Source organism: Arabidopsis lyrata (genome assembly GCF_000004255.2).
Source record: "Arabidopsis lyrata subsp. lyrata unplaced genomic scaffold ARALYscaffold_4, whole genome shotgun sequence".
In the NCBI taxonomy this organism is placed as follows: domain Eukaryota; kingdom Viridiplantae; phylum Streptophyta; class Magnoliopsida; order Brassicales; family Brassicaceae; genus Arabidopsis; species Arabidopsis lyrata.
This window is the reverse complement of record NW_003302552.1, coordinates 2,249,508-2,276,678: the sequence shown is the minus strand read 5'-3', so window position 1 is coordinate 2,276,678 and position 27,171 is coordinate 2,249,508. Positions and strand designations below refer to the sequence as shown.

The 27,171-nt window shown below is 36.7% G+C and overlaps 4 protein-coding genes across 5 annotated transcripts; 2 read left to right on the top strand and 2 right to left on the bottom strand.

Annotated features, from left to right (window-relative positions):
- Positions 1-9,309: 9,309 nt before the first annotated feature.
- LOC9316605 (serine carboxypeptidase-like 22) lies at positions 9,310-13,978 on the bottom strand. Its single transcript, XM_021027320.1, has 8 exons — positions 13,653-13,978; positions 12,114-12,221; positions 11,863-11,958; positions 11,228-11,320; positions 10,890-10,975; positions 10,375-10,784; positions 9,769-9,870; positions 9,310-9,694 (listed from the first exon to the last, which is right to left on the bottom strand). Exons 1-8 carry the CDS (start codon positions 13,897-13,899, stop codon positions 9,442-9,444), a joined length of 1,395 nt encoding a protein of 464 aa, XP_020882979.1. The 5' UTR covers positions 13,900-13,978; the 3' UTR covers positions 9,310-9,441.
- A 1,567-nt stretch (positions 13,979-15,545) lies between these two features.
- Positions 15,546-16,978, top strand: LOC9316604 (early nodulin-like protein 3). The gene is made up of 3 exons (XM_021030069.1): positions 15,546-16,016; positions 16,208-16,227; positions 16,396-16,978. The coding sequence occupies exons 1-3, from the start codon at positions 15,793-15,795 to the stop codon at positions 16,842-16,844; spliced, it is 693 nt and encodes a 230-aa protein (XP_020885728.1). The 5' UTR covers positions 15,546-15,792; the 3' UTR covers positions 16,845-16,978.
- A 1,390-nt stretch (positions 16,979-18,368) lies between these two features.
- On the top strand, positions 18,369-21,748 carry LOC9314779 (probable cyclic nucleotide-gated ion channel 6). Of its 2 annotated transcripts, XM_002880490.2 has the most exons (8): positions 18,369-18,473; positions 18,798-18,893; positions 18,972-19,554; positions 19,638-19,850; positions 19,925-20,238; positions 20,319-20,430; positions 20,531-20,767; positions 20,849-21,748. In XM_002880490.2, exons 2-8 carry the CDS (start codon positions 18,823-18,825, stop codon positions 21,557-21,559), a joined length of 2,241 nt encoding a protein of 746 aa, XP_002880536.1. In that variant the 5' UTR covers positions 18,369-18,473; positions 18,798-18,822; the 3' UTR covers positions 21,560-21,748. The 2 variants fall into 2 exon arrangements, with proteins under 2 accessions (XP_002880536.1, XP_020884220.1); XM_021028561.1 differs by lacking the exon at positions 18,369-18,473 and having other exon boundaries at positions 18,806-18,893; positions 18,977-19,554.
- Positions 21,685-23,056, bottom strand: LOC9316603 (gamma-glutamyl peptidase 5). The gene is made up of 3 exons (XM_002878665.2): positions 22,659-23,056; positions 21,978-22,307; positions 21,685-21,891 (listed from the first exon to the last, which is right to left on the bottom strand). Exons 1-3 carry the CDS (start codon positions 22,971-22,973, stop codon positions 21,781-21,783), a joined length of 756 nt encoding a protein of 251 aa, XP_002878711.1. The 5' UTR covers positions 22,974-23,056; the 3' UTR covers positions 21,685-21,780.
- Positions 23,057-27,171: the final 4,115 nt, after the last annotated feature.

The window sequence follows — 27,171 nt, the reverse complement described above, 5'->3', positions numbered from 1 at the left end:
GTGCAGTCCACGCTACGAGTTTGTTGGTTTAAATATATCCATTTGTATCCAATTATATTTGAGTGATTTCATATCAGAAGATAGTTGAAAAGTTCTTTAAATGCATAAAATTTACTTAAGCAAAAGGTAACAAAAATTTTGTTGGTTGAGCAAGATATGGTTATAAGCTTTTTGACTAAACCGAGAGTAAAGGTCAAATGGGGTGAGATGTATGTCGCTGAAAGTTTAACAGAATGAATAAGAGAGATTGTAATATGCCAATTTCGTCACTAAATTAACGAGTGTATTGAGTACATCTGGAAAGAATCAAAATTTACCATAGAGATAAACTAGATTACTACGATGCATAAAAAGTAAACCACCGGTGTAGATAATTAGATATGCTTAGCTAAAATCATTCTTACATAAAGTTGTCACTAATAAAAATAGAAAACGTTCAATTTCCACTATTGATATGATTTTCCAAAAAATCAAGAGTCAAAGCGGATTTAAAGAATCAAAATCCAAGATTAGGGAATCGTAAGAGTCAAACTCAAAAGAAGAAAACACTTTGTCTTTCGACGGTTTACTGACGGAAAATGATTTGTCGATTTTTTTGACGATATCCCTAAAAGCTAACGTCGAGAATGGTATTTTCGTAAACCGTCCATAATTTTTAACAAATCATAGTACGTCAGTAATTTGTGACGATTTCTCGACAGAATTCCAATCGAATATATCTGTTAGTAATATGATCCTGGTTAGAAGATCTTAGTCCCTTGATGCACTTCGTGTAGTTGTCGAATAAATCAAGTTAAAAAGGATGCGGAATGAGTAAGAGTGTGATCGAGTAGACTTGATGATAGGTTGATCCGACGATGTGATCGAGTAGAGGGTCGGGTAGGAATGATAGTGGTGTTTGGATGGTGATAAGACTTGATGGTGATCGAGTATGGATGATAGGTTGATCCGACGATGTGATCGAGTAGGTTGTAATCGAGTGGGAAGTGAAACGGTTTGAATGTTGATGGTGAGGAACGAATCAAATGATTGTTGGAGCTCGTGATCGAGTAGGATGATGATTTGATGATGATGAACGAACCAATGATGAAAGCGAGATCGAGTGATGGCGAGGAGATGTGATGAAGGTGAAGACGATGCGATCGAGTAGATTAGTGGTGATGGTGATGATGCGATCGAGTAGAAGAGGGGTCGAGGGAAACTTTCAAAGGCTGCGGGATTCCTTCGAACTTTCGGGCTTGATCATGCTTGGATATGACACACCAAGAGCATTCACAAGATGAATTCGAGATATTACACACTCAAACTCAAGATCAAACAAAATCAGAAAAGATGATTGATAAGAAATTGTTTGATGAGTTCGAATACAAGGAGAAGAACAGAATATAAAGAAGTAGAAGAGTCTAGGAAGTTGTAGAGTCAACCTTGGGAAAGAAAACGAAATAAACACACAAGACTGAATTCGAAATTAAAACGGGCTTCTCCTTGGCAATGGGCTGCGAGACAACAACGGGCTCGAGTAAAGAGTGTGTGGGCTTGCCTCGTTAAAAACCTCTCTTGGAAAACCCATTGGGACAAAACCAAGAGGAGGGAAAAAGAGTGCAAGTCACACACCTCCATTGTTATCACTTGAAAGGCTTTAATCGTAACCAATGCGGTTGGACAAGCATCATGTTCAAGGCTGCCCTCAATCTGTTGTAGAAGTGTTGTAATGACTTGATTTAGTAGCTTTGTCTTTGATCTTGTCATGGGACCGTTGGAAAGATACAATGTAACATTCTCTTCAGCTCCAAGCTCTCCATCTTCATACTTGGTCGAGTGCTTGATCGAGTGGTCCATTGAGTCATCAGTTTCAAGCTTCATTGAGTCTTCAGCTGCATGGTCGATTAAGTGGTCGAGTGACTGGTGGTCGAGTAGTTGGTCGAGTAGTAGGTGGAGTGACTGGTCCATTGAGTGCTCGATTGCCTGCTCGATTGACTGCTCGATTGCCTGCTCGATTGACTGGTAGACTGACTGGTCAAGTAACTCTTCTGGTTCAAGCTGCTCCTTAGCTTCGTGTTCCAAGCTTCCCAATATCACATCATCCTCTCCCAGTTGAAAAGGATTTGACCTCAAATCTGTTTTATCTGCATCAAAAGAAACAAAGTAAGTAACATTAAAACCTTTACCAATATTGTACTTACCTTGGAGATCAGTTGGATGATGTTTGTTGTTGTTATGTTGGAGCACTTGAAAGGGTCTATCCATCCTTGGCTTTAGCTTCAGCTTGTATATTCCATCTGGTGGTGCTTCTTTGATCAGTATGTAGCTACTGAGGTCTTGATGTTTATCTTGGTCCAAATCAGGTGGTTTGAATCGGTTATCTTCCTCTCTTCTTCTAGTACTTCCCATGTTCTTCAAGACTGCCTTAACACCTGCATGGGGCTCTTTTGACAAAGACAAGCGAATCATATCTGTGTGATAAGGAATAAAAGGCTTTTTGAGAATGTAAACACTTACCTTAGGGATGCTCCTCTGCTCAAATAATGCATCTGGCGGATTCTCCTTGAGTTGAATGGAACACATGAGTCTTTCTCCTTGACCAAGCATCAACACTGAATTACCGTTAGTGAAATCCCTAGTTTCACTCATGTATCTGTCTTTGGATTCTTTTCGGATGTATGGAGGTTGATGCCAATCAGGAGGCTTTTCTTTGATCGTCAATGGATTTAGTGCACCTTTAGCTCTTCTCAAGTCTTCATGGCTATGGTGTAGGATATTGAATGTGCTTTTCCTTGATGTCAATTCTCCTAAATATTTATGCTTCTCCATTGCTCCTGTTCTTTTCTGAGCACTCATGGGACAGAGCAAGTGCATTATACTTGAAGTAGAAAATTCAAGAACATGATCTTTCACATTGGGATTGCAAAGCTCAATGAATGGGTTCAATTCACATGACATGTTTTTAAGCACATGTTTTGTTTCAGAAAATGTTTTAACCAATGCATATTCAGTTTTACTTCTAAACAGCTCAAATGCATTGCTACACAAAGAAATCCTCAAAGAAGAGCTAAATTCATGAAACTCATCAAAAAGAAAACCGTTTGACCTAAAGAATTCTTCAGGTTTGAATGCTTCAAAAGTTGGAATCATTTTGTCAAAAACAGATTTTGAAACACGAAACTCTTTTACCTTTTCTAAACCAAAACGTTTTTCATCTTGAGCAGAAACTAACACAAACAAATTAGTTTCCTTACAGTGCTTTAGTTTGCATCCATTTGCCTTACGGATTGGTTTTGGAACGAAGTCGAGTGGCTGCTCCAAGTGACTAACTGAAGGAAAACTCCTTGGTGTTTCTTCTAGTGATTCATCTTCTACGACCTGCGAAACAGTAACAATACTACTCGGATGCACCGGTTCTAATTGGATTAGTGTTTCACAAGCTTGATTATTTTCAAGCACAAAATCAGGTTTCTTAGACAGATCACACGTATCTTTCACAATTTCAGTAGGAAGAGGAAACTTAGCTGTTTCTAAGGGAGAAGGAAGAGCACACTTAGCTTTCTTGGGTTTGTTATAAGTGTTGAGAATCTTGAGAACTTCTTCTTTAAATTGTTCTTCTGCTATGGAGTTGCTCCTAGTGCTTTCCTTTTGTTCCTTGGGAGCTAAGCTCTTCTTATGATGATCAGATCTCTCTTTAGTAGCAAAACGTTGATGGGAGACTGGTTTCTTTTCTCTAACTGCTAACTCTTGGACTGTGGCTTTAGCTGGTGGAGTGCGGCTTGGTGCTTGCGGAGCATACTTATTCCTTAGTAGTTTCTTAAGATCTCTCCACGAGGTGATAGGTGGCTCCTTGTAATACCAACGATCATCAACTTCTTGTACCCACCATTTGTAAGCGTCTCCAGTGAGTTGGCTAATTGCACAGGCTAATCTCTTCTCGCTCAGGAAGTTGTGGTAATAAAACCATTCGTCCATGTTTTTCTCCCACTCTAGGTAGTCTCTTTTTCCTGAAAATTTATAGAGTGCATTAGCAGGTGGAGAATCACAATAAAGCACAGGTTTGGATTTAGGAGTATGAGAGATTTTCTGCAGGCTGCTCCATGTGGATCTCAATGTGTTGTCTGGTGGCTTGGGTTTAAGCTCTTGTTCCTTTCTTTTCTTGTAAGCCTCAAATTTCTCGTCCATCATTTTTGTCATTGTGGCTGTGAGAGCTTCAAGCACTAGTTTGCTGCAGTTTTCTCCTTCCTTTGCGTTCACCATGTCCCTGCAATGACCAAAACAAAATAAACAAGTAAAGTGTTCCTTGTAGATCGAGTAACAAAGCAATCAGAATCTGAAAAGTCAAGATTCTACACAGCTTCTAAAGAACCCCAATCGAGCAAGCATAGAAGTCAAAGAGTTTTGTTCCTAATCGCTCGATCGAGTACATATTTGACTAGTTCAGAACGTGATCTAAACGATTTAACAAGTTTCATTCAAATCGGATAAGTACTCAAGCCTAAAACGATGAAACAATTTCGCAACACAAATCAGAAGTCGAAAAGTCTAGATTGATACAACCTGACACGAAGTGGCTCTGATACCACTTAATATGATCCTGGTTAGAAGATCTTAGTCCCTTGATGCACTTCGTGTAGTTGTCGAATAAATCAAGTTAAAAAGGATGCGGAATGAGTAAGAGTGTGATCGAGTAGACTTGATGATAGGTTGATCCGACGATGTGATCGAGTAGAGGGTCGGGTAGGAATGATGGTGGTGTTTGGATGGTGATAAGACTTGATGGTGATCGAGTATGGATGATAGGTTGATCCGACGATGTGATCGAGTAGGTTGTAATCGAGTGGGAAGTGAAACGGTTTGAATGTTGATGGTGAGGAACGAATCAAATGATTGTTGGAGCTCGTGATCGAGTAGGATGATGATTTGATGATGATGAACGAACCAATGATGAAAGCGAGATCGAGTGATGGCGAGGAGATGTGATGAAGGTGAAGACGATGCGATCGAGTAGATTAGTGGTGATGGTGATGATGCGATCGAGTAGAAGAGGGGTCGAGGGAAACTTTCAAAGGCTGCGGGATTCCTTCGAACTTTCGGGCTTGATCATGCTTGGATATGACACACCAAGAGCATTCACAAGATGAATTCGAGATATTACACACTCAAACTCAAGATCAAACAAAATCAGAAAAGATGATTGATAAGAAATTGTTTGATGAGTTCGAATACAAGGAGAAGAACAGAATATAAAGAAGTAGAAGAGTCTAGGAAGTTGTAGAGTCAACCTTGGGAAAGAAAACGAAATAAACACACAAGACTGAATTCGAAATTAAAACGGGCTTCTCCTTGGCAATGGGCTGCGAGACAACAACGGGCTCGAGTAAAGAGTGTGTGGGCTTGCCTCGTTAAAAACCTCTCTTGGAAAACCCATTGGGACAAAACCAAGAGGAGGGAAAAAGAGTGCAAGTCACACACCTCCATTGTTATCACTTGAAAGGCTTTAATCGTAACCAATGCGGTTGGACAAGCATCATGTTCAAGGCTGCCCTCAATCTGTTGTAGAAGTGTTGTAATGACTTGATTTAGTAGCTTTGTCTTTGATCTTGTCATGGGACCGTTGGAAAGATACAATGTAACATTCTCTTCAGCTCCAAGCTCTCCATCTTCATACTTGGTCGAGTGCTTGATCGAGTGGTCCATTGAGTCATCAGTTTCAAGCTTCATTGAGTCTTCAGCTGCATGGTCGATTAAGTGGTCGAGTGACTGGTCGAGTGACTGGTGGTCGAGTAGTTGGTCGAGTAGTAGGTGGAGTGACTGGTCCATTGAGTGCTCGATTGCCTGCTCGATTGACTGCTCGATTGCCTGCTCGATTGACTGGTAGACTGACTGGTCAAGTAACTCTTCTGGTTCAAGCTGCTCCTTAGCTTCGTGTTCCAAGCTTCCCAATATCACATCAGTTAGTAAACTCCGTTGGAAATCTGTTGATTTATGTAATCGTTAGTGTAACCATTTTATAGCCATTTGAAAATTTGAATGTTCCGACAGGGTTCATAAGCAATTTGCCTTAAGTATGCATGCACACTCATTCTTAGAAACATTCTCATATCTCAACACCACATTTATTCTCAGAAATAGAAAAACGCACAAAATTTTGAAATGTCTTCTTCATATTAGTTTTTGATCGTGTGTGAACGAACCAATGTATGATCCTGAGTTAAACTTTCTCAAGATGAGTATTAACGAGGTATAGGCAAGTTCACGAAATTGGCTTATCAGCAACCTGAAGCCAAGACAACCCTTAAGATAAAATGTCCATTTCTTATTCCCATAATATTTGATATAATATTTAATCACTTGTATTGCAATGGTCTTTATGACGGGTTACAAAATTTAATTTCTCCATTGAGAAAAACCGGATCATACTGGTCTTAGCGAGACATTTGTTGTAGATAGGTTAGAAAACCATATATCATAAATAGTTTTGGCATAAGTAAATTGGTCATATGGTAAATGATGCATATAGGAAAAATATGCAATTGACAGTTTAAAATCGAGATACGGTAGAAGAACCTACTTTAGACTGACAAATATATTTTTGGTATGTTAGACACAGTTAAGCAGTCACTATACCGAGAATGTAGAGACGGTCATTCGCTTTTATCATCTGTATTACTGCATATATATATATTGATGGCTAAAAAGTTAGACTACAATTTGGTCCATGAATGTATAGAAGCCATAGCATATTTCGTGAAAGATACTTTGCCCGAAGATAGGGCATGTTCTAATAACAGTCACGAGTCATGCGACCAGAGCCGGCGACAAGAAAAGTATCGCTACGTCTTTTTTTTTTTTATCTGGAATTTAATAACAGCTTCACTTTTAACTATTACGTTGGAGTACAAAAACATTTGGGTCTTTTGTTTTCTTTGTCAATGTTGCTGTTGGTTGAAAGATTAAGAAAATACCACACCTCTATTTTTTCACTAGATTCATACTACGAAATACGGAAAATGGTAACTGATCTTGATTTGTCATATCAGATGACAGATTATGCATCAACAATTGTACACTACAAGAAATATGCACATTGTTAGCGCGGAAAATATGATATCATACATATAAGATAGCGAATTCACTAATGTTATGACATCGGCAGCTATAATAGATTTTTGACATACGATAGCATTTTTTTTAATGCTATGATATATACAGATACTATAGCAAAATTACAACGCTGTAATTAAATCTTATATAGCACCTGCATTTTGTTATCATAGGGCATTCTACAATAGCAAGTCTATACTGCGATTATTTTAAGCTATTTGCATATATAATTATTATATATGAATCCTATTTTGCAAAATAAATTTAATTGGATTTATAATATAATGTTTATATTTCATAAATCATCAACATACATAACAATATTATTACATTATCCATTTTAACATAACATCATACCAAGTTTTAAACAAAATAAAGCTAACATTCTAAAGACAACTTCAATCTCATCCCCTCTATGTGCGTTGCCTTCCCATTAGCTTGCTCTTTCTCTCCTTCAAAGAACTTAGGTTGTCTCATTCCAAGCAATTCTCACTTCACTGCCTTCTCCAAAGCAACAATAGTCCTAAAAATGCAGTACAATAGACAAGCTTATTAGCTTCAAATTTCCTTAAAATGCAGGGTATATCTACTAAATAATTTGAACTGATCAGCTGCTAACCTTATGAAAACACGAGAAATCAAAGAGTATTAGTTTACCTTGAAGTCTTGATGCCGAAAGGAAAGCTTGTGGATAGCCTGAATTAGTTTGGAACTGAAATTGCCAAAACCAAAACCATCAAGAGTAACAAAGACGAAGTAAAGTAAATAACCTTCTAATTTTTATGAAGAAGGTTGGATCTCATTCTGTTTTGCTTGATCAAGCTTTGCGATAGCCGAATATGATAGTTCCATCATGTTATCATTGTCTCTATTTTCTTGAAGTATCAAGGGATAAGAATTCCAATCTCATTTACTAGGCAAATATTTAATAAAATAAGCATTAAGATTCATAAAGAAAACGAACCTGTCCTTATTGACCAGTTTCATTGCTCACATGGGAATTAAACTAGCCTTGACCAAAAGAATTTGTAATCCATACTTCTTCATCCTCCTCAAGAACAAGAGATGAAAACTTTCAACAATGTTGAGTATCCATCTGTGATACAAAATTGCTGCAAGAAACATAGTTTTGATATCCAAAATCAAATAAGAATTAACGATTACTCAAAAGATGAGCAAAATAAGAGAAACAGAGAGATCAAACAAATCACTAACCATTTAAAATCTGCAAACACATAGATGAATAAAGCATGTATCCTCCACTTAGTTGCTCAGTCTCTCTTTAACTGTCTACATTGTTCACAACTTGGATAATTCTCTTACAACACAGCACATATATGTCGTAGTTTCTTCTACTTACTACATACACAGATACACTACATACTCTCTTTAGACTCTAACTTAATTACTCTTCCTAGACATGATCATCACTAGATTGTAGTCTAAGATTACAAGGAAAAGTTTAAAAACTCTTTTACACCTAAAACTCCAAACTATTTACTCAGGCCCGACCATGTACCAATTTGTAGGATACATTTGTATTAGGCCTCATATTTTTGAGTCTCATTTTTGTGAAGATTTTTTTTTTTTTAAAAGCCCCATAATTAGTAAAATAGGCCTCAAAATTAGTAAAATAGGCATCAAAATAAATAAAAATGCCCCATAATTAATAAAAAAGCCTCATAATTAGCAAAAAAAGTCCTATAATTTAGAAAACAATGTCCAAAAATTAAGAAAATTTGTTAAATAAAAATGATAAATACTCCACAATTAGTAAAAAAAAAAAAATTGGCAGTTTTTACTTTCAAAAAGACTCCAAATTTTTTCTTTTTGTATTTGGTCCGGATTTTACCGGACGGCCCTGTACTTAAATCTCTAATTCTTACTCTTAGTTTGTACTTAGACTTATACGGTTTGGGTCTTAGTCACACAATAGGCCCATTTACTTCTTTTGTACCATCTTTCTTCCTTCTCTTCTTGTTCACTTCTGCTTCTTCTCTTTTCTTCATCTTCTTCTCACAAAATCACAAGTTAGTGGTGTGTAACCTCTGTCATATAGTGAAGCTTGGGACTTGGGAGCAAGAGTTCTCCCCCGAACGTAGAGGTTAGAGGCCGTGAACACATTTACACCCTCCAAGTTACCCTAAAGAAACCAAGGACTCTGTTTTTTCTTCCTTTTTATTAGATTTTTCAATTTTGTTTCTTATACAAAAAGGATTTAGGCCGTTGGCCCATAATATCATCAATTAGTTACCATATACGTAAACTTAATCACCTCGTCAACATCAAGATTCAGATTCGTAAACTTGAAATGTGTCTTAGTACACCAGTAGAACAACAAATGTTGGGTCATTAATAATATCTTGGAAGCTCTTTTCCAGCCAAGAACGATCTTAAAAGAATTAGCGCACTTTGCGGTTGGAAGAATGGCACCTCGTGGCCCGCCCCTCTTACCGTCACAAAGGTAAGCCCCTCGTATACTTCTGTTCGTCCTCCTACCTGGTTCCCGGAGTACCAAGGGTACCAGCGAGTTTTAACTGTAAGATTGAGTTTGCTGAGAGAAAACCGAGTCGCTGTCACTGGAATCACCGAATCTGTATCACCACTGCATTGAAAATGTGATTTAGTGACCAAAAGATGCGTTGCTATCTAGTATTAGTATACTGAAACATAGTGTACCTATAGACCCATATTCTTATACCAGCAGCAATGAGTTCCTTGTATATCGGCAACATTGAATTGTCGGAATCTCTCCAATTCCAGTTATCAAACACAGAGTCACTGTAACAAACAGAGAGAATCAGAAATGTTATTTTTATTTTCTTTTGAGCGTGGTTTTAATAAAAATGTAATTGAACTTAACCTAGAGTCATCAGTTTGGTTACAATTTGATTCAAGAGTTTCTTGTAGTTGTAAGAATAAAGTAATGAACATGTGAAACTAATTAGATGAATTTTTAAAAATGTCTCGTATGTTAAATGTTTATGAATTGTCATGAAATTCACGGTCCAACGATTCAACACTAAATTAAGTCGAATCGCTGACTCGATTAAATAGGATAATATAAGATTAATGTCATATTCAATTTGAGCATCATATATACTTTAGTGTCGAAAATTCCAAATTTGGTTATTTCAATTCGTTTGAGTTCTAATTAATTTCGGATGACAAAAAAAAAAAGACAATGACTGTAACTATATATAGTCATTTTAATTTGGTCCCAATCAATTCCATTCATTTAAAAATGTTGACAATTAATTCAATGTCTATGAGCAGTGAGAATACCTGCAAGCGGTCCACTTATATGGAATGGCAGTGTGGTTAGCGTGCATAGCTCGTTGTACCTCAGGACGGTTATAATATATCTCGGCATAGTTTTCGGTACAAGGGTCGTATTGATCTACTAAAAACGGTTTAGTTGTTTGCATTTGCATCATCTGCACAAACTTGGTCTGGTTCGTTTGGTCTTGTGGTGGTACACACTTAGGTGTGTAGATGCTGTACTGATCGATGTCGCCAAAGTCGGCTGCAGCGTCATATATGGCGGAATTACATTCTTTCGAGAATTTCTCCGCTTTGAAATCGCAGTTTTCGAGGATGCAATTGTAGGAAGCGTCTGAGATCATAGCGTGAGACCACCAATACGTTATGGTCCCTAGTTTGTCGTTGGTTTTGTCCATCTCTGGGTTACCAACCTTCATGGGAGATATTAGGGACATAAATTTCCTAATTTGTTTTATTATTAAGAATATGGAGTAATAGTTTTGGAAATGTGATTAATAGACCTTAATTAGTTTTACCATGAAACCTTTGAGGTTGATTACTGGATTTTTGCAATCCTTGTTGTACTCATAAATTTTTTTGGCGAGCTGAGGAACATAATGCCCTGTAATGTATTCGTTAGAAATTTAATATATATTGACAGATTTGGTTAAAACAGGTTAACTAATTAAAAACAAATAAACCAAATTTATTCTGAATTACTCCAAGGAAACACCCTAATTTAAACTTAAAAGAAATGAATCTTGGTTTGTATATATTTAGTTAAACAAGATTAACTAAAACCCATTAAACCAAATGAAATCCGATTTGCTCTAAGAGTATGTTATATAATATATATGCATGCATGGTGACATACCGGCGTAGCTTTCACCAACAATGTAGAAATCTCTATATTGGTACTGAGGAAATCTTGACATCCAACTTGTAAGAAATATCAAATTATCCTGAGCTGCAACACAAGTAATGAATTACACTACTCCCTCCGTTCTTTTATAAGTGATGTTTTAAGTTTCCAATTTTGTTCTTAAATATATGACGTTAAAAATCTTCAATGCAAAATTAATTACTTTTTTATTGGTTTTAACGATTTATATTCTGTAGATTATTTTTTTATTGGTTGATTAGATAATAAATGATGTTTTAGTTTAGAAATAAACAAAAATTAAATGATTTCTTAATCTACGTACATTCTCTTAAAACATCACTTATATAAGAACGGAGGGAGTATTAATTAATTAATCAGTTTTTCTAAAAAGAACACAAATAATAATTTTGAATTTAATTATCTAGTCTTATGTAATTTTCAAGCGGGTTAATGTCAATACTAGTCTTGAGAATTGTAATCTTCATGTGAAGATTAGTAGTCAAATATGTTTATTCAACGAAAACCGATTTCTAACATAGGCCATGAGGTTAACAAAATCATTGATACTAAGGAATTATGAGTTTGGCTCCTTCACATTATCGATGTGGGGTCATTCTGAATCTGACCTGTACGTTCGTCTCCGGATTCTACGAAATCGGAGCTTGTGTTAGTGTATGAAAATCCAACACCAACAGGCGATTCCAGAAATAAAAGGTTTGCCTCTGTTATTACATATTCAAAACTGTTATAACTTATAAAGTTTTAAGTATGTAGAAACAGTTCCATACAATACATTCGATAGTTAAAGTTTTAAAACATAGTAACTCCACAAATAAAGAACTAATTTGAAACATGTCGAAATTAAATTAGTGATTACCTGTGTTCCAAGAAAAGTTGTTGAGATAAAGATTGTAACCGGTTTTGCTGATCCGAAATGGTCCAATTTCCTCTGAAGCTCCATAAGCAATCGACGAGCAGCCTGGTCCTGCATATTTTAATTACAATATTCATTGTCTGATCACATACACAAAAATTGCATATATGAAGCACCGAAATCGCAGCTCAAATGACCAGGTGAATCATGCGTAGAGTTTGCACTCAGTATAATAGAATCTAAAAGATAAAAGAGTTTATGTTTTTGGTCCTAGTGCATGTTTTAGTTAGTTATATAATGGTTGGTTACATTTGCTTTAGTTTTGTACGTATGTGCTTAATTTATATGAAAAAGATAGTATATCCATGTTTTCATGTCGTTGTCATGCACATGCTTTGAATGATGAGCTTATGTAGCCAAGAGCATATTCCAACTATTAATTATTCCCTACGCTTATTTTAGTGAGAAAGTGGACATTTGCTCAAATGCACGCAGAATTGGAATAATTCATATAAAATAAAATAAAATAAAAACTAAAATATAAGTGCATGTTTCTTTTTGTTTGTTTTTAAAACAACAATTGCATGTTTCACTTATTAGAGTCATATTGGATTGTTGATGTTGTTTTGGTGGACATCGATTTGCTTTAATCATTATTTAAAATAATGATAAAACAGTAAAGTATTGATAGAAACCCTTTAACAAAAAATAAAGTAGTGATCTATGTTGATATTTTACTTTAGTCTATTCAAGAATAATCAGGTTAATGAGATTTGACGTCTTCTATGTTTTAAATGATGAAAATCCTTTTTCACTACATCACAAATTTGAATTGAAATGGTGTCATTGCATCATCATTCGGATTCAGGAAAGAATTTGGGTGTGATATGAATCGTAGATAAAACAAACTCAATTCTTTTAACAAGATTTATGTTGAGTACCTATAGGCTAACAAGCAATTATTTATATTTTTTATTTGCTTAACAAGCAAATATACTTTGGTCAACTAAAAATACATTATATATACTAATATACATAACCAGTGCGCAACAATAGTTTCTCATATTGTTTATATATATGTTTAAACTTCTCTGGTGTCTTTGTTTTAATAATTTTTTTTGTTATTATCAAACAATAATTATGTCTCTTAATGTTTTACATACTCTATACATTGGAAGAACCGGAAATCGACCGTGATAGACAGTCGAAATTATTACCCAAAAATATAGAAATCATGAAGATCGAGAAAGGTTTAAAAGAACATCATATCTTAGTTTATGAATAGTTACATTTATTTCTAAACTATAATTTACATTTATTTTTATATGAAATTAAGTTTAGTCTTTTATCTCTATATATATCAATGAATTTGTAACATTATTCTTATGAGAATCTAATAATAATTCTTCCTAAACATCTTTGTATTTTTATTCTCATCAATTTATCGCTATAACAAATGAATACTTCACATTGGAGATATAATAGAGAGGCTATTTGTGGATATAAATATACGAATGAAAGCGGAGAGAAAAAAAAACCAACCTCCATTGAGCCAAAGAATAAGTGGTTTGGTGTGAGGAGAATGAGAAGATGACTCGGTGAGCCAGTAGAAGAGTGATCGACCGTGTGACTCGTTCACTGTCACGTAACCCGAAAACTGAGAGAATCCTACTTTTGGTTGCCCTGGGAGTGCTTTGATCCTGTCCTCCTCTTGTTCTTTTGTTGATGTTGATGATGTTGATTTTGATAAGAGCACCAATAGAAGAAAAATTAAGTGGGTTCTTGCCATTTCTTGTCTTCTCTCTCTTTCAATGTAGTCTCTCCTTTTCGTCAATGGGTTTGTTAGACCAATAGAATGAAGAAGGACGTGTTACTACCACTCATTTTTATACAAATACACATATATATGTATAGATATATGTATGTGTATGCTTATGTATATGTATATATATTTGTGTCATGTGTGGAAGAGACATATAGATGGATGGATGGGGTTTTGGAGGTTCTCATGTATTGTGTTTTGGTGAGTCATAATGTGGGCCTTTCTCTTTTTCTTAGAGGGAGAGAGATATATAGAGAGAAAATGCATCTTAGTGTAACATTATGAACAGTTTTACATTTGTGTAATTTCTAATGTACCAAAGATAACCAAATGTCGTTAGCTCAACTGATAAAGATCCGAGGCGAAGTTTAGAGGTCGCCTGTTCGAGTGACGTCTGAGACGAAACTAATATTACATTATGTGCTTTCGGGCCTGAGGGGATTACGGGCTTTGGCCCAGAACCTCCTGGTATTAAAAAAAAAAAAATGTACCAAAGATAGGATAATGTGTGTCGTAAACCCCAAAACGGTAGTTGTTACAAATTATAGACTCCATTAGTTAGCATCAAAGAAAGGAAAACTATATATATCTTTCAATGAAAAAGATATGTATACTTTTCCAACAATGATACATATAGATTTGGAAACACAGAACTTAATGGCCATTGAACTGATAATTTTAAATAATGTTAAATATTAAACTAACAATAGTGGTTTTTATTTAACTTTTATCATTTTGTTGCTACTGGGACATCCTCACTAATATTTACTAAATAGTATTTTGGATTAGTGTCTTTAGTTTTGTATTGTGTGAATATGAGTTGAAAAAATAGCTAAAAATTCATAAATAAAATATATGATTTGATAAAAGAAAAATAAAATAGAAGCATTTTCTTAGATATATAAACAATTAAACATATATCTTCTTTTTCTCTACTAGCATTTTTGAAGGAAAATTGCTCCCAACTAGTGCGGACCGAACACCCATCTCCAAAATAATGCGATTACATTTTTTCTTATAAAAAAGTTTCATTTTTCTGTAAATATCATACTAGATAATTTATTGATTAATACAATTAAAAAGAAATTTGGACATTCAAAGTGTTAGAAAAAATAACAACTAATTTACCCCCATCGCATGTATTAGAATAAATATTCAATTTTTGTTAGTTTTGTACCCCCTATTTTCCATAATTTGCTTATCCCGTATGAATCGATTTTTTTTGTTTGATCAACCCGATCTACTTATTTTGTACCATATGATCCAGTGTCACTATTCGAAACCAAGACTTTCATATCATTAATTAAGTGAGATTCTTACATGAAGTCCACACTTTGTAGTCGCGATTTAATTAATTGCTATAGTAATATCAAAGTACTAATACTTTTTCATTAAGCTATATGATATTATTTTACTGATCAGTATACTTCAAATTTAATTGTTAATATGTCAGCAGATTGTTTTGTATTGAAAACCTGATTTAGTTCCAAAATACAAGAATTTACTACAAAGATATGATATTAAAGATCAACCATATAATCTTCATTTGCCTTCGAATTTAGAAATAGAGTATACATTTTTTATATAAAAAGAAGAATATAATCCAACTGAGAATGAAACTGACAATTACTTGGCTAATTGGGAAGATTACATTACATTTCTACAAGACCAGATTTTTATTTTGTTAAAAACAAGACCAGATTTCACCCCAAATCTGGTTCGGATCCTCCCAACCTCATTCTTGAACCTTTTATAAACCCCATTTAGCTCCAAACCAAAACGGCCAAACTTTTTCTCGTCTAAAGAGAAAAAGACTATTAGAGAATTAGTCGTAAATTTTGTTAAGAGTAGAAAAAAAAAATGGCGTCTTTGATTGACATTGTGCCCCTAATGTTTCTTTTATTTACCACATTCTACCACTTTGGTGAGGCTAGAATCATTGAAGTGGGAGGATCATTGGACGCATGGAAGGTTCCAGAATCTCCCAACCACACTCTCAGCCATTGGGCTGAGTCCGTCCGGTTCCAAGTGGGAGACGCTCTTTGTACGGATCTAATTATTTCTTCTAAAATTACACTTTTGACGTTTTTTCTATTGGTTTTGAATATTTTGATTTACATGCTAGCTAGTTCTAGCAAGTGACTATTATAACCATGGTTTAATTTTCCACAAAAGTCCATTATGATAAAAAATGGTTTTTATTTTTTAAGCATTTTTAACAAAACTTCACATAGGTTGATTTTTTTTTTACAAAAATTGGTGCTACGTACCATAGTTTGGTCATGATGAGTTTTGGTTTGGATAGCATAAGTCTTGAGTTGGGTTTGGTTATTTGGTATGTAAATAATCCAAATCATTTAGATATATTCAAGCTAAGGAACTTAAAACACATTTAAAATATATAATTATTGTTAGTACAAATGCATAAGACAGTAAGCTAAGCATTATTTTTGCATGTGACAGTGTTTAAATACGATTCAAAGATGGATTCGGTGTTACAAGTAACAGAAGAAAACTACGAAAAATGCAACACAGAGAAGCCTTTGAAAGAACACAAAGACGGATACACAACAGTGAAACTCGATGTCTCAGGTCCTTACTTCTTCATAAGTGGAGCACCGACCGGTAACTGTGCTAAAGGTGAGAAAGTGACTGTCGTGGTTCAGTCACCTAACCACCAGCCCATGCCAAAGCCAGGACCAGCGGCTGTTACGCCCACTATTCCTCCAAAGCCATCTACTACTTCGGCTGCTCCAGCGCCAGCTCCACCCACTCCTTCTCCAAAGTCATCTACTTCTATGCCGGCTCCTGCGCCAGCTCCGGCCAAGAGCTCTGCTGTTGGGTTGGTTGCTGGAACTGGCATCTTCTGGGCCTCGACTCTTGTTGCTGTCATTGGGCTTGCTTTCGTTTAAGGCTTTTAAGAAGAGTTTCCTGAAGTTTAAATTTCATGTTATGCATTATGTTTTGCAGAATAATGATTATCAGAATTTACAATATGTCATATTTGACATTTACAAATAATTTAATTTACTATTTTTTTGTTCCTGTCAACAATTTATTCTACAAATATAAAATGTTTTAGTTTCCTACCAATGTACGTCTATTCTTCTTGGTACCTAAAACATTTATATTGATGTTTCATTGTTTATTGAATTGGATATGGAATTTTCTGGTTTTTGGACAAATTGGATATGGATGTTATTCTCAATTACTCCCACTAAAACTCAAACAAAAGAAACACCATTCGTTGTGGGTAAGTAGTACAACACGGTGACGTTCTCAACATTTGTTATTGGCCATGCCTAGGAAATGATCATCCATATCCGGGTCATCGATTTCATCCGATTCAACGAAAAACTCTCCAAAATTTCCTACTTTAAGGCACTAACCCACGTACATCCACAACCTCGTGATTTTCACTACCATATCTGTAATTTTTTTCTTTTTGATAAACCGTAAGAGTTCCAGACCTTCGACCCATAATCGCTCCAAAATCAGTTTTAGATATTCTGATTTAAAATATAATCATTCGTATCAAATGGCGTTTGTATCCGGAGCACAAAGAAACCAACCTCTGTGATACCAGTAGACCATCACCCTTTAGGTTATATAAAAGAAAGGTTGGGGGAAAAATGTTAGGGATATTTATTAACCATCAACTTATTACGATGTGAACTTAAATAGCCACCACTGAAGGAAAGAGGAGCTTGTGCATCTCGTCAAAATGCATAAAGACAGTTGGTGATGAGACGAGTCATACGATACTCCTGGAAAGGTATCACTATGTCCAGCTAACCAAGCGCACTTTGGTCACATAAAACTTGACCACCATGTGACCAGTGACCTATGCGGAAGACTAACAAATGGATGGTCAATCTTAAATATAGGTTTTTATGAGTATTTCTAGTGTTATTTCAACTCGACAATCGTAACTTGTACTTCAGTTTTGAGTTTATTTTTGAATTTTACATGGTGGGATGTAATTCGACATTAAGAGATTCTATATATATAAACATATAAGATCTAACAAAGAGATCATTTTCTTTAAAGAAATAACATGGTATAATATTCACTAATGCCTAAATATCAATGATATTGCTGAATGTTTTCAAGGAACATCATAATCTAGAAAAGAAAAAAAAAAAAAAAAATATATATATATATATATATATATATATACACATACATGAGAATAAAAATTTAGTAAACATACATCATAATTGTTGATTAAATTATGATACGTCAATAAATTATTTATTTCATGCATGGCGTCGGACAATCTAATATACGTAAAAAAAATTAATTAGTAAACGAAATCAAAGAAAAATATACAAGTAGAGAAAATTAAGATCTTGTAGTCTATTTTACAATTTAAGGATGAGAAAAGGAGACAGCAGAGGAAACGGGTGGGACCCGACCCGGACAGCAAGAAGAAAAAAAGTCAATTTTCCAGAAGAAGACACCTTCACTTTCTTCTATGCCCGTTTTTTTAACAACTTGTGCTCTTCTCTTCTTCTGCTTCTTCGCCGTCAGATTCGACTGTAAGTTCTTCTTCTTCTTCTTCATGTTCCTCCTGATCTCTGTCACTGAGCTTGATTAGAGTTTTCAATTGCTCGACGTTGGATTCGATTTTGTTTATTCTTGAAATGAGCTTGGTCCGTTTTGTGTAGCTAAAGTTTCGATTTTTGTTTCTGGGTTTTGAATTTCTCCCTCTTTTAGAATCCGGGTCAATGATAAATTAGCTCAAGTAACCTAATTTCAGTACTTGATTTGAAAAAAAAACTCTTCCTTGTTCCAATTAGCTAACTCCTAAAATTATAGCTGAAAAGGGTTCACTTTCTTGATGATAATTTGTCTCAAAACAGGTTTAGGATTCATGAGTTAAAGAGTATGTTCGATACTTGTGGCCCAAAAGGAGTCAAATCTCAAGTCATCAGTGGCCAACGCGAGAAGTTTGTGAGGTATATAACAATTTTTCGAATCTCAAAGAATTTGTATGAAAAGTATTGAGCTTTTTGAGTTTTCTTGAATTCAAATAGGTTAGATAGTATGGACTCGAGGTACTCGCAAAGTTCCGAAACGGGTTTAAACAAATGCACATTGAATATACAAGGACCTAATCGTTTTACTCAAGGAAGCAAAACATCATCTGGATCTTTTAAGAAAGGATTTAGAAAAGGATCAGAGGGACTTTGGTCTATAGGTCGATCGATTGGGCTCGGTGTTTCGCGTGCTGTGTTTCCAGAAGATCTTGAAGTCTCGGAGAAGAAGATATTTGATCCACAAGACAAGTTTCTTTTACTCTGCAACAAGTTTTTCGTCGCTTCGTGTATACTCGCAGTATCCGTTGATCCGCTCTTCTTGTATCTTCCGTTTATTAATGATAAAGCGAAATGTGTTGGTATAGATCAGAAACTGGCAATCATAGTAACTACAATAAGGACAGTTATAGATTCGTTTTATCTCTTTCATATGGCTCTACGGTTTAGAACAGCTTATGTTGCTCCCTCGTCACGGGTTTTTGGTCGAGGAGAACTTGTTATAGACCCTGCACAGATAGCTAAGCGGTATCTGCAACAGTATTTCATCATTGATTTACTGTCCGTTCTTCCGGTTCCACAGGTATAACAACAGAATGTAACCCCCAAACTTCTCTAGATTTCCAGGTTTAATTGGTTTATAATCATTTTCGTCTATTTATTCAGATTATAGTTTGGAGATTCCTCTATACTTCGAGGGGTGCGAATGTGCTGGCGACAAAACAAGCACTTAGATATATCGTTTTAGTTCAATATATCCCGCGTTTTCTTCGAATGTATCCTTTAAGTTCAGAACTGAAGAGAACAGCCGGGGTCTTCGCTGAAACTGCCTGGGCGGGTGCAGCCTACTACTTATTGCTTTACATGCTCGCAAGTCATGTCAGTATCCAATTTACTCTGTACCATACTGTATCTTTGAAGAAAGATGTTCTCATACGTTTACGTGTATGCAGATTGTTGGGGCTTTGTGGTATTTGCTTGCCTTAGAACGCAATAATGACTGCTGGAGTAAGGCTTGCAACAATAACCAGAACTGTACCAGAAACTTCTTGTTTTGTGGTAACCAAAACATGCAAGGTTATGCTGCTTGGGACAATATTAAAGTTTCGTATCTTCAGCTAAAGTGCCCTGTCAATGTCCCCGAGGATGAAGAACCTCCCTTTGATTTTGGAATCTACTTAAGAGCCCTCTCCTCTGGCATTGTCTCGTCTAAGAACTTTGTCTCTAAGTACTTCTTCTGTTTGTGGTGGGGACTACAGAATCTTAGGTAATACGCAGGAATCTATTGTTTCATATTGTCATTGCGATAAGTCTCTTTCGCATTAGTAACCTCGATTCTCCTTGCAGTACACTTGGTCAAGGGCTTGAAACCAGCACATACCCTGGGGAGGTTATATTCTCTATAACACTCGCTATTGCTGGACTTCTACTCTTTGCCCTTCTCATTGGAAACATGCAGGTAAAGAAGGGAGCTTGTTCCTTTTGTTATGTTCAATGATTTTCGTGAGTGAGTATGAAAAATGATGTGATCTTTGGCGTTTTTGACAAATTCCTGACAGACTTATCTTCAATCGCTTACCATCCGGTTAGAAGAAATGCGAGTCAAAAGACGTGACTCAGAACAGTGGATGCATCATCGAATGCTTCCACCAGAACTGCGGGAACGGGTTAGACGATATGATCAGTACAAGTGGTTGGAGACGCGTGGCGTTGATGAAGAGAATCTTGTTCAGAACCTCCCAAAGGATCTTAGAAGAGATATCAAACGTCATCTCTGTCTCGCCTTAGTCCGAAGAGTATGTTTCTTGTCGTACTTCACTCCATTCAACATCTTTTTGAAAGTCTTTTAAATCCAATTTCGTTTTCCTATGGTAAAGGTTCCATTGTTTGAGAATATGGATGAGAGGCTGTTAGATGCAATCTGTGAGAGGCTTAAGCCATGTCTGTTCACTGAGAAGTCTTACTTGGTTCGTGAGGGAGATCCAGTCAATGAGATGCTCTTCATAATCCGTGGTAGGCTCGAGAGTGTAACCACTGATGGCGGGAGAAGCGGATTCTACAACCGGAGTTTACTTAAAGAAGGAGATTTCTGTGGTGACGAGCTTTTGACATGGGCGCTTGATCCCAAATCCGGTTCTAACCTCCCTTCCTCAACAAGAACCGTGAAGGCCTTAACCGAAGTAGAAGCTTTCGCTCTGATAGCCGATGAGCTGAAATTCGTGGCGAGCCAGTTCAGGAGACTCCATAGCAGACAAGTACAACACACGTTCAGATTCTATTCACAGCAATGGAGGACTTGGGCAGCTTGCTTCATGCAAGCCGCATGGAGACGGTACATAAAGAGGAAGAAATTGGAGCAACTTAGAAAAGAAGAGGAAGAAGAAGAAGCGGCAGCAGCATCAGTTATAGCAGGAGGAAGTCCGTATAGCATAAGAGCAACATTCTTGGCTTCAAAGTTTGCGGCAAATGCACTTCGTAGCGTTCACAAGAACCGGACTGCGAAATCAACATTATTGTTGTCATCTACTAAAGAATTGGTGAAATTTCAGAAACCTCCAGAACCAGATTTCTCTGTTGAAGATCACTGACCATAAACTAAATCCAATATCGCAACCGCAAGAATTCTTTTTTTTTTTTACTTGTACACAATGTCTAAGAATGCTTCAACTCAAAGATCCAAAATTTTTTTGTTGTTGTTTAAAGACACATACTGTAATATAAAGGATTATTTGTGATTGCCCTTAATCTTGTTATTACATAGATATTGTTTTTAAGTTTTCCAACCAATTCTACAGCTTTTGTTCATTGTTTAAACTTGCTCGGATCTTCCTTTCAGAAAGTTTTTGCAGAGAGTCTGCCATTGCTTCCGATCTGGTTCCGCATTATCCATCGTTGCCTTGGCCTTATCCGCAAACTCTTGCTGAGATAACAAACAAACAAACAAACGTTAAAAAGCATCTAACTAGCAACACTGAAGACAATGGAATAAAGATATAAGAAGCAAACCTCCATCAACTTCAAATTGACGACGCGATCAATGATCTCGAAAAGAATCTCTTTGTTGTACTCAGGATGACCTTGGATGCCTAGGAAGTGGTTTCCATACGAACACATCTCAACGTTGTATTTGTCTGAATAAGCAAGCAATGTGGCTGACTCAGGGAGTTCAAAAACTTCATCTTGATGGCATTTTATAATGGCTAGTGATTTCGGAATCTGGCTTCCAAAGTAACCACCCGGTTTCACCGCGTCTTTAACCATTGTTATGCTTCTTAGTCCCATATCCAAACCTATACTCGCCCTTCCGATTTTCCCTCCTTTGATTCTACTTAGTATCTGATTTCAACAACAGAGAGAACAGATCGTTTCATCAAGAGCACATTTCTAAACAAATCATTTCATCAAAATGGTTAAGGTTTTGGATTCATTAGAAAAAAAAAGAGTCACATCAAAAATGCAAATGTAAACACAAACAAACAATCAAGACCTTAATAGATAGCTAAAACACTGTTTTACGAATTCAGATTCACATCAACCAAATCATCTTCTATGATTATGATAATTCATAGTGTATAAAGAGTGATAAATCTAGTGATTATTTGAGCAAATGGGTTTTACAAAAAACCCTAATCAAGTACGATCCAACGGATAAGATCAGACCATAAATCTCAACAGATCAGATCAAACCTGGTGGCCAAAGCAGATACCAAGAACCTTCTTCTTCATGTCGTCAAGTTTTTGGCAAAGAGAACAAAGCTTAACGATCCAATCATCATCACCAAAAGCATCATGAAGGCTTCCACTGATAACAAAACCGTCGTACTTATCCAGATCCTTATCGTCCGGAAACTCACCGTCGATCACTCGAAACAGATCCCATTGCTCACCATCTTCACCAAAAGTCGAAACAAACACGTTGAAATATCCTCCATACGTTTTCTTCACGAACGTTGAATCGCTTGTGGCAAGAAACAAAGCAAATCTCTTTTGCTCATTAACCATTTTTGTTGTTTTAACACGAAAAAGGTTTTGTGTGTTTTAAAAGACGGCGAAAGATCGTAACAGAAGCCAACTAGAGAGTTTTTGTTGCGTATCTGTTTGTGATTTGTAGTAACAAACTACTGTAGATGGATTATATTCTGTAATATTATTGGATATTTTGTTAAGATAATAAAAAAAAAAGGAAAAGACAGATTTTCCTATATTTAATTATTTACTTGTATTTAGAATTGAGTGTTTGACTATGAGAGAACTTAATGACATAAAAAGCATAAATGGAAAATTTTGATTTTATGTCTTAATGATAGATTCCAGTCAAAGCTTTTATAGAAATCAACACAACTGTTTCCTACCAAAAAAAAAAAAAAAAACACAACTGTTTTAAGTAGGAAATAGTGGAAAATTAATTAGCCTACTACAAAAAAAATAAAAATAATAATAACTTACTAAAAGTAAAACAGCAATTGAGAATCAAACATAATTCATCAAATTTATAAAATCCTTTAAAAACTAAACTACCTTAATTTGTAAATAATAAAAAAAAAAAACAAAACAAAATTGTTTTTTGCTTGACTTTTGATTTTTTGAAGATAATATATAAAAAGGTAGATTTCATTCAAATAGAAACTGGTACAGCAGAAGCAAATAAAAGAGCGGATTTTGCTAACTCATCAGCAGATCGATTAGGATCCCTCTGCACATATGAGAAGCTACAATCATCAAAACCTAAAGATAGAAATAAGATGCCGTGGAGAATCCCATGGAGCTCCTTCGAAGTTCCAAGTTGAGTGCTTTGATTAGCTGCTGCCAATCTGAAGCAAAAGAAATGATTTTGAAACCCAAATCAAGGGCTTGTTGTAGAGCCAGAAGGAGTGCAATCGCCTCTGCCATAAGTGGAGAGCTAACGTTCTTTGCTGATGATTTATTGCATCTCTCCGATTGAGCCAAGTGATCCTTGAAGATCCAACCGAATCCCGCTACCCGTGAGTCTTCTCTCCACGCGGCGTCTGTGAAGCATCTGATCGATTCAGCTGGAGTTGTTATCGACTGGTTTGGGCAGGGAATAGGCGATTCTGCGATTCGAGGAATCTGGGCTGCAATCCAATCTTTCGCTTGGATTATAGCTTGATTGACGACATCCGAGGCCACTGGTTATTGACCACAAAATCCAGGGAAGAAGAGGAGATTCACCAATTTTGTTTGGCGGTAGGCACACCAATTGATTGGAGACTTCAATCCCTAGTCTCAGACTCGAGATCCGGGCTGCATTCAAAGGATTCCTAAACGGAACGAGTGCCCACACTTGGCTTGCAAAATTATAGTGGAAGAAAAGATGAAGGCATGTTTCTTCTTGTCCACAATGTGGGCATAAGGCTGCATTATTAATCCCTCGGGATCTAAGGTTGTCTTCTACAGGTAGAGCTCCCTTCATAGCTTTCCAAAGTAAAAACTTCATCTTTGGTGAACTTTTTATGTTCCAGATATCTTTGATCCAATTAAAGTCTGAATGGGGACTGGGAGAAAGATATGGATCCTTGTCCTCCATTGTTGCTGCTTGGTAACCAGATTTGGTACTGTATTCTCCTGTTTTTGTTAGCAACCAGATGTATTGATCCTGGGCTCCAAATTTGCTTGGCCTTATCTCCAAGATCTCTTTCTCGTAAGCAGGAAGAAGTTGATGAACATTCTCTCTAATCCATTCATGAGACAAAGGACAGAAGAGGCTTTCTACTGTTGCGGTTTGAGAGTGTGCAGTGGCTGGTCCCATAGGAGTAGTTGTTTGGGATAAATAAATCCAAGGCTCAGACCAGATTAAGGTGTTGTCGCCGGATCCAATAACTTTTCCCAACTGAGTCTTCACCAAATCTCTGCCAATGCATATTCCCCGCTGTTGGGGTCGGATTCCATCCCTCAAATACCAAGCCGAACTTTGGACACTTTAAGGAGCTTCCGAAGACACCTCGGGGAAGTATACCAATCACCTCGGTGCAGCAAACCATTTGCCTCGGGGGAACATGTCAGCCGCCTCGGGATCCACAGGCAAGCTCGGAAACCCGAACCGGCTCTTCAAGTACCCGAGCCGGTTCTCGCCAAGACACCCGAGCTATTACCTTCCGCGTACCCGAGCCGATTCTCCTCGGAAGCCTGGGCCACGCTTCTCTTATCTCTGAGCCAAACACCGATCAGCTTCCGAATTACCCGAGGGGAATTCATGATTTACCCGAGGTAAAGACTTGGTAAATATTCGCCTTCAGAGTATCATTTCTAAGCAAGGCATCATTTCCGATATACCTGGAAATGATAAGGGAGAATATTGAAGGATCAACTCAAATCAGGAAATCTTCCAAGAAACCCCGAAGAATAAGGAAACTATCCTAAACCCACGATATTCTAGGCCGACTTCAAGATAAATGGAAATCTTCCGAGAATATCGCTGGAGAGGCGGTTTATCACCCCTATTTAAAGAGATTCAAGGCTCTCGCAGAAAGGAGGCAAGATCGCTCTAGAATTTACACTACGCAAAGCTCTCACAGCACAAACATTTTTTTCCTTTTACGATCAAACTCTTGTACGATCAAAGTCATCTTTTTCTTAATAATATCAAGAACACCATCTTTGGTTACAATCGTTTCTGTTGTTCTTTGAGAATTCACGTTTATCGTATCCCTAAAATAAAACCCTAGACATATCTCGATTGTGTTAGTTTCGACTTCCACACCCGCCAACCGTGAGAAGCAGTGGAGGATACTGAACATTCTAAAAAGATGCCTCTTTACAGTACTTTCCCAATAGTACTTTTGCAAGAAGGCATGAAGGTTTTGTCAAAATTCTCCAGCTGACCTTTGCGAGGAGTGCGTCGTTAAACTTTTGTAAGTCTCTAAAGCCTAATCCTCCATCCTTCTTTGGCTTTGTCAGTTTTGTCCATGCCACCCAGCACATTTTCTTTTTTTTTTCTGCAGAAGAATTCCACCAAAAACGTGTTAGTGCAGACTGGATTCTCTTATATAATGAACCGGGAAGCTTGAAGCAGGACATCGTGTAGGTTGGCATGGCCGCCAACACCGATTTAAGCATCGTGGTCTTTCCTACTGGGGACAAGAACCTTGAGGACCAACTTAGAGCCCTTTGTCTGATTCTGTCAATAATGAGGTTGAACATGTCCCGCTTTTTCCTGCCAAAAAGTTTGGGTAACTCCAAGTATTTGCCTAATCCACCAATGCTTTTAATTTCCAGAATCTGTTGTGCCATTACTTTGGTGTCTTCACCTATTTTAGCAGAGAATGTTATGGTAGATTTCAGCTTGTTTATCTTTTGCCTTGATGCCTCTTCATATGTTTGCAGAATTTGTATGAGCTCTTTGCAACTTTTAGCATCTGACTAGCAGAAAAACATTGTATCATCTGCGAATAGAAGATGGTTCACTCTAGGGCTTCCCAGTGCCACTCTAATCCCAGGTATTCTTCCTTCTTGTTGTGCTTTGTTACATAAACCAGAGAGGACTTCACTACAAAGTATGAAGATATATGGGGACAAAGGATCCCCTTGTCTAAGTCCTCTCTGTGGTAATACTTGGCCTTGAGCTGCACCATTTAATAGAAAGGAATAGGATACAGTAGTTATGCATTGCATAATCCACTCAACCCAGATGTGATGAAATCCCAATGTTTCCAAGACTATTCTTATGAAATCCCATTCTAGGCGGTCATATGCTTTGCTCATATCAGTCTTGACCGCCATGTAGCACCTTTCCTTTGCTCCTGAGGTTTTGAGATAGTGGAGAACCTCATGAGTAATTAGCACATTGTTAGTGATTGCTCTTTTAGGCACAAATGCTGATTGATTTTCAGACACTATCTTTTGCAGGACTGGTTGAAGTCGCTTGGATAGTAGCCTAGATATGATCTTGTAGAAGACAGTACACAAAGCAATGGGTCTGTAATCCACCATCTTCTGCGGGCTCAGGATTTTTGGCTGGGAGGAGAAGCTTGAAGCCAAAAATTTTCAAAAGGTTCTTCACACAAGGTGAGAATGTTCTTGCCACACAAGGGCTGAGAGTTCTTGCTTAAACTAGAGATGTCAATCACAAGTTAACGCAGAGATTTCTTCACTAGACAGTGAGAAAGTTCGAGACAGTTTGACACAGTTCAGAGAGAGAGAGACAAGGAAATACCAGATTTGGGAGATACCCTTTTGATGGTCG

Coding starts and splice junctions, on each gene's coding strand:
- LOC9316604 (XM_021030069.1), top strand. CDS start 15,793: ATGGCGTCTTTGATTGACATTGTGCCCCTAATGTTTCTTTTATTTACC. Junction 16,017..16,207: donor TCTAAAATTACACTTTTGAC/GTTTTTTCTATT, acceptor TACGTACCATAG/TTTGGTCATGATGAGTTTTG. Junction 16,228..16,395: donor TTTGGTCATGATGAGTTTTG/GTTTGGATAGCA, acceptor TGCATGTGACAG/TGTTTAAATACGATTCAAAG.
- LOC9316603 (XM_002878665.2), bottom strand. CDS start 22,973: ATGGTTAATGAGCAAAAGAGATTTGCTTTGTTTCTTGCCACAAGCGAT. Junction 22,308..22,658: donor GTATCTGCTTTGGCCACCAG/GTTTGATCTGAT, acceptor TGTTGAAATCAG/ATACTAAGTAGAATCAAAGG. Junction 21,892..21,977: donor TCAATTTGAAGTTGATGGAG/GTTTGCTTCTTA, acceptor TTGTTATCTCAG/CAAGAGTTTGCGGATAAGGC.
- LOC9314779 (XM_002880490.2), top strand. CDS start 18,823: ATGTTCGATACTTGTGGCCCAAAAGGAGTCAAATCTCAAGTCATCAGT. Junction 19,851..19,924: donor TTTACATGCTCGCAAGTCAT/GTCAGTATCCAA, acceptor ACGTGTATGCAG/ATTGTTGGGGCTTTGTGGTA. Junction 20,431..20,530: donor TTCTCATTGGAAACATGCAG/GTAAAGAAGGGA, acceptor AATTCCTGACAG/ACTTATCTTCAATCGCTTAC.
- LOC9316605 (XM_021027320.1), bottom strand. CDS start 13,899: ATGGCAAGAACCCACTTAATTTTTCTTCTATTGGTGCTCTTATCAAAA. Junction 11,321..11,862: donor ATCCGGAGACGAACGTACAG/GTCAGATTCAGA, acceptor CTTGTGTTGCAG/CTCAGGATAATTTGATATTT. Junction 9,695..9,768: donor ATAAGAATATGGGTCTATAG/GTACACTATGTT, acceptor TTTTCAATGCAG/TGGTGATACAGATTCGGTGA.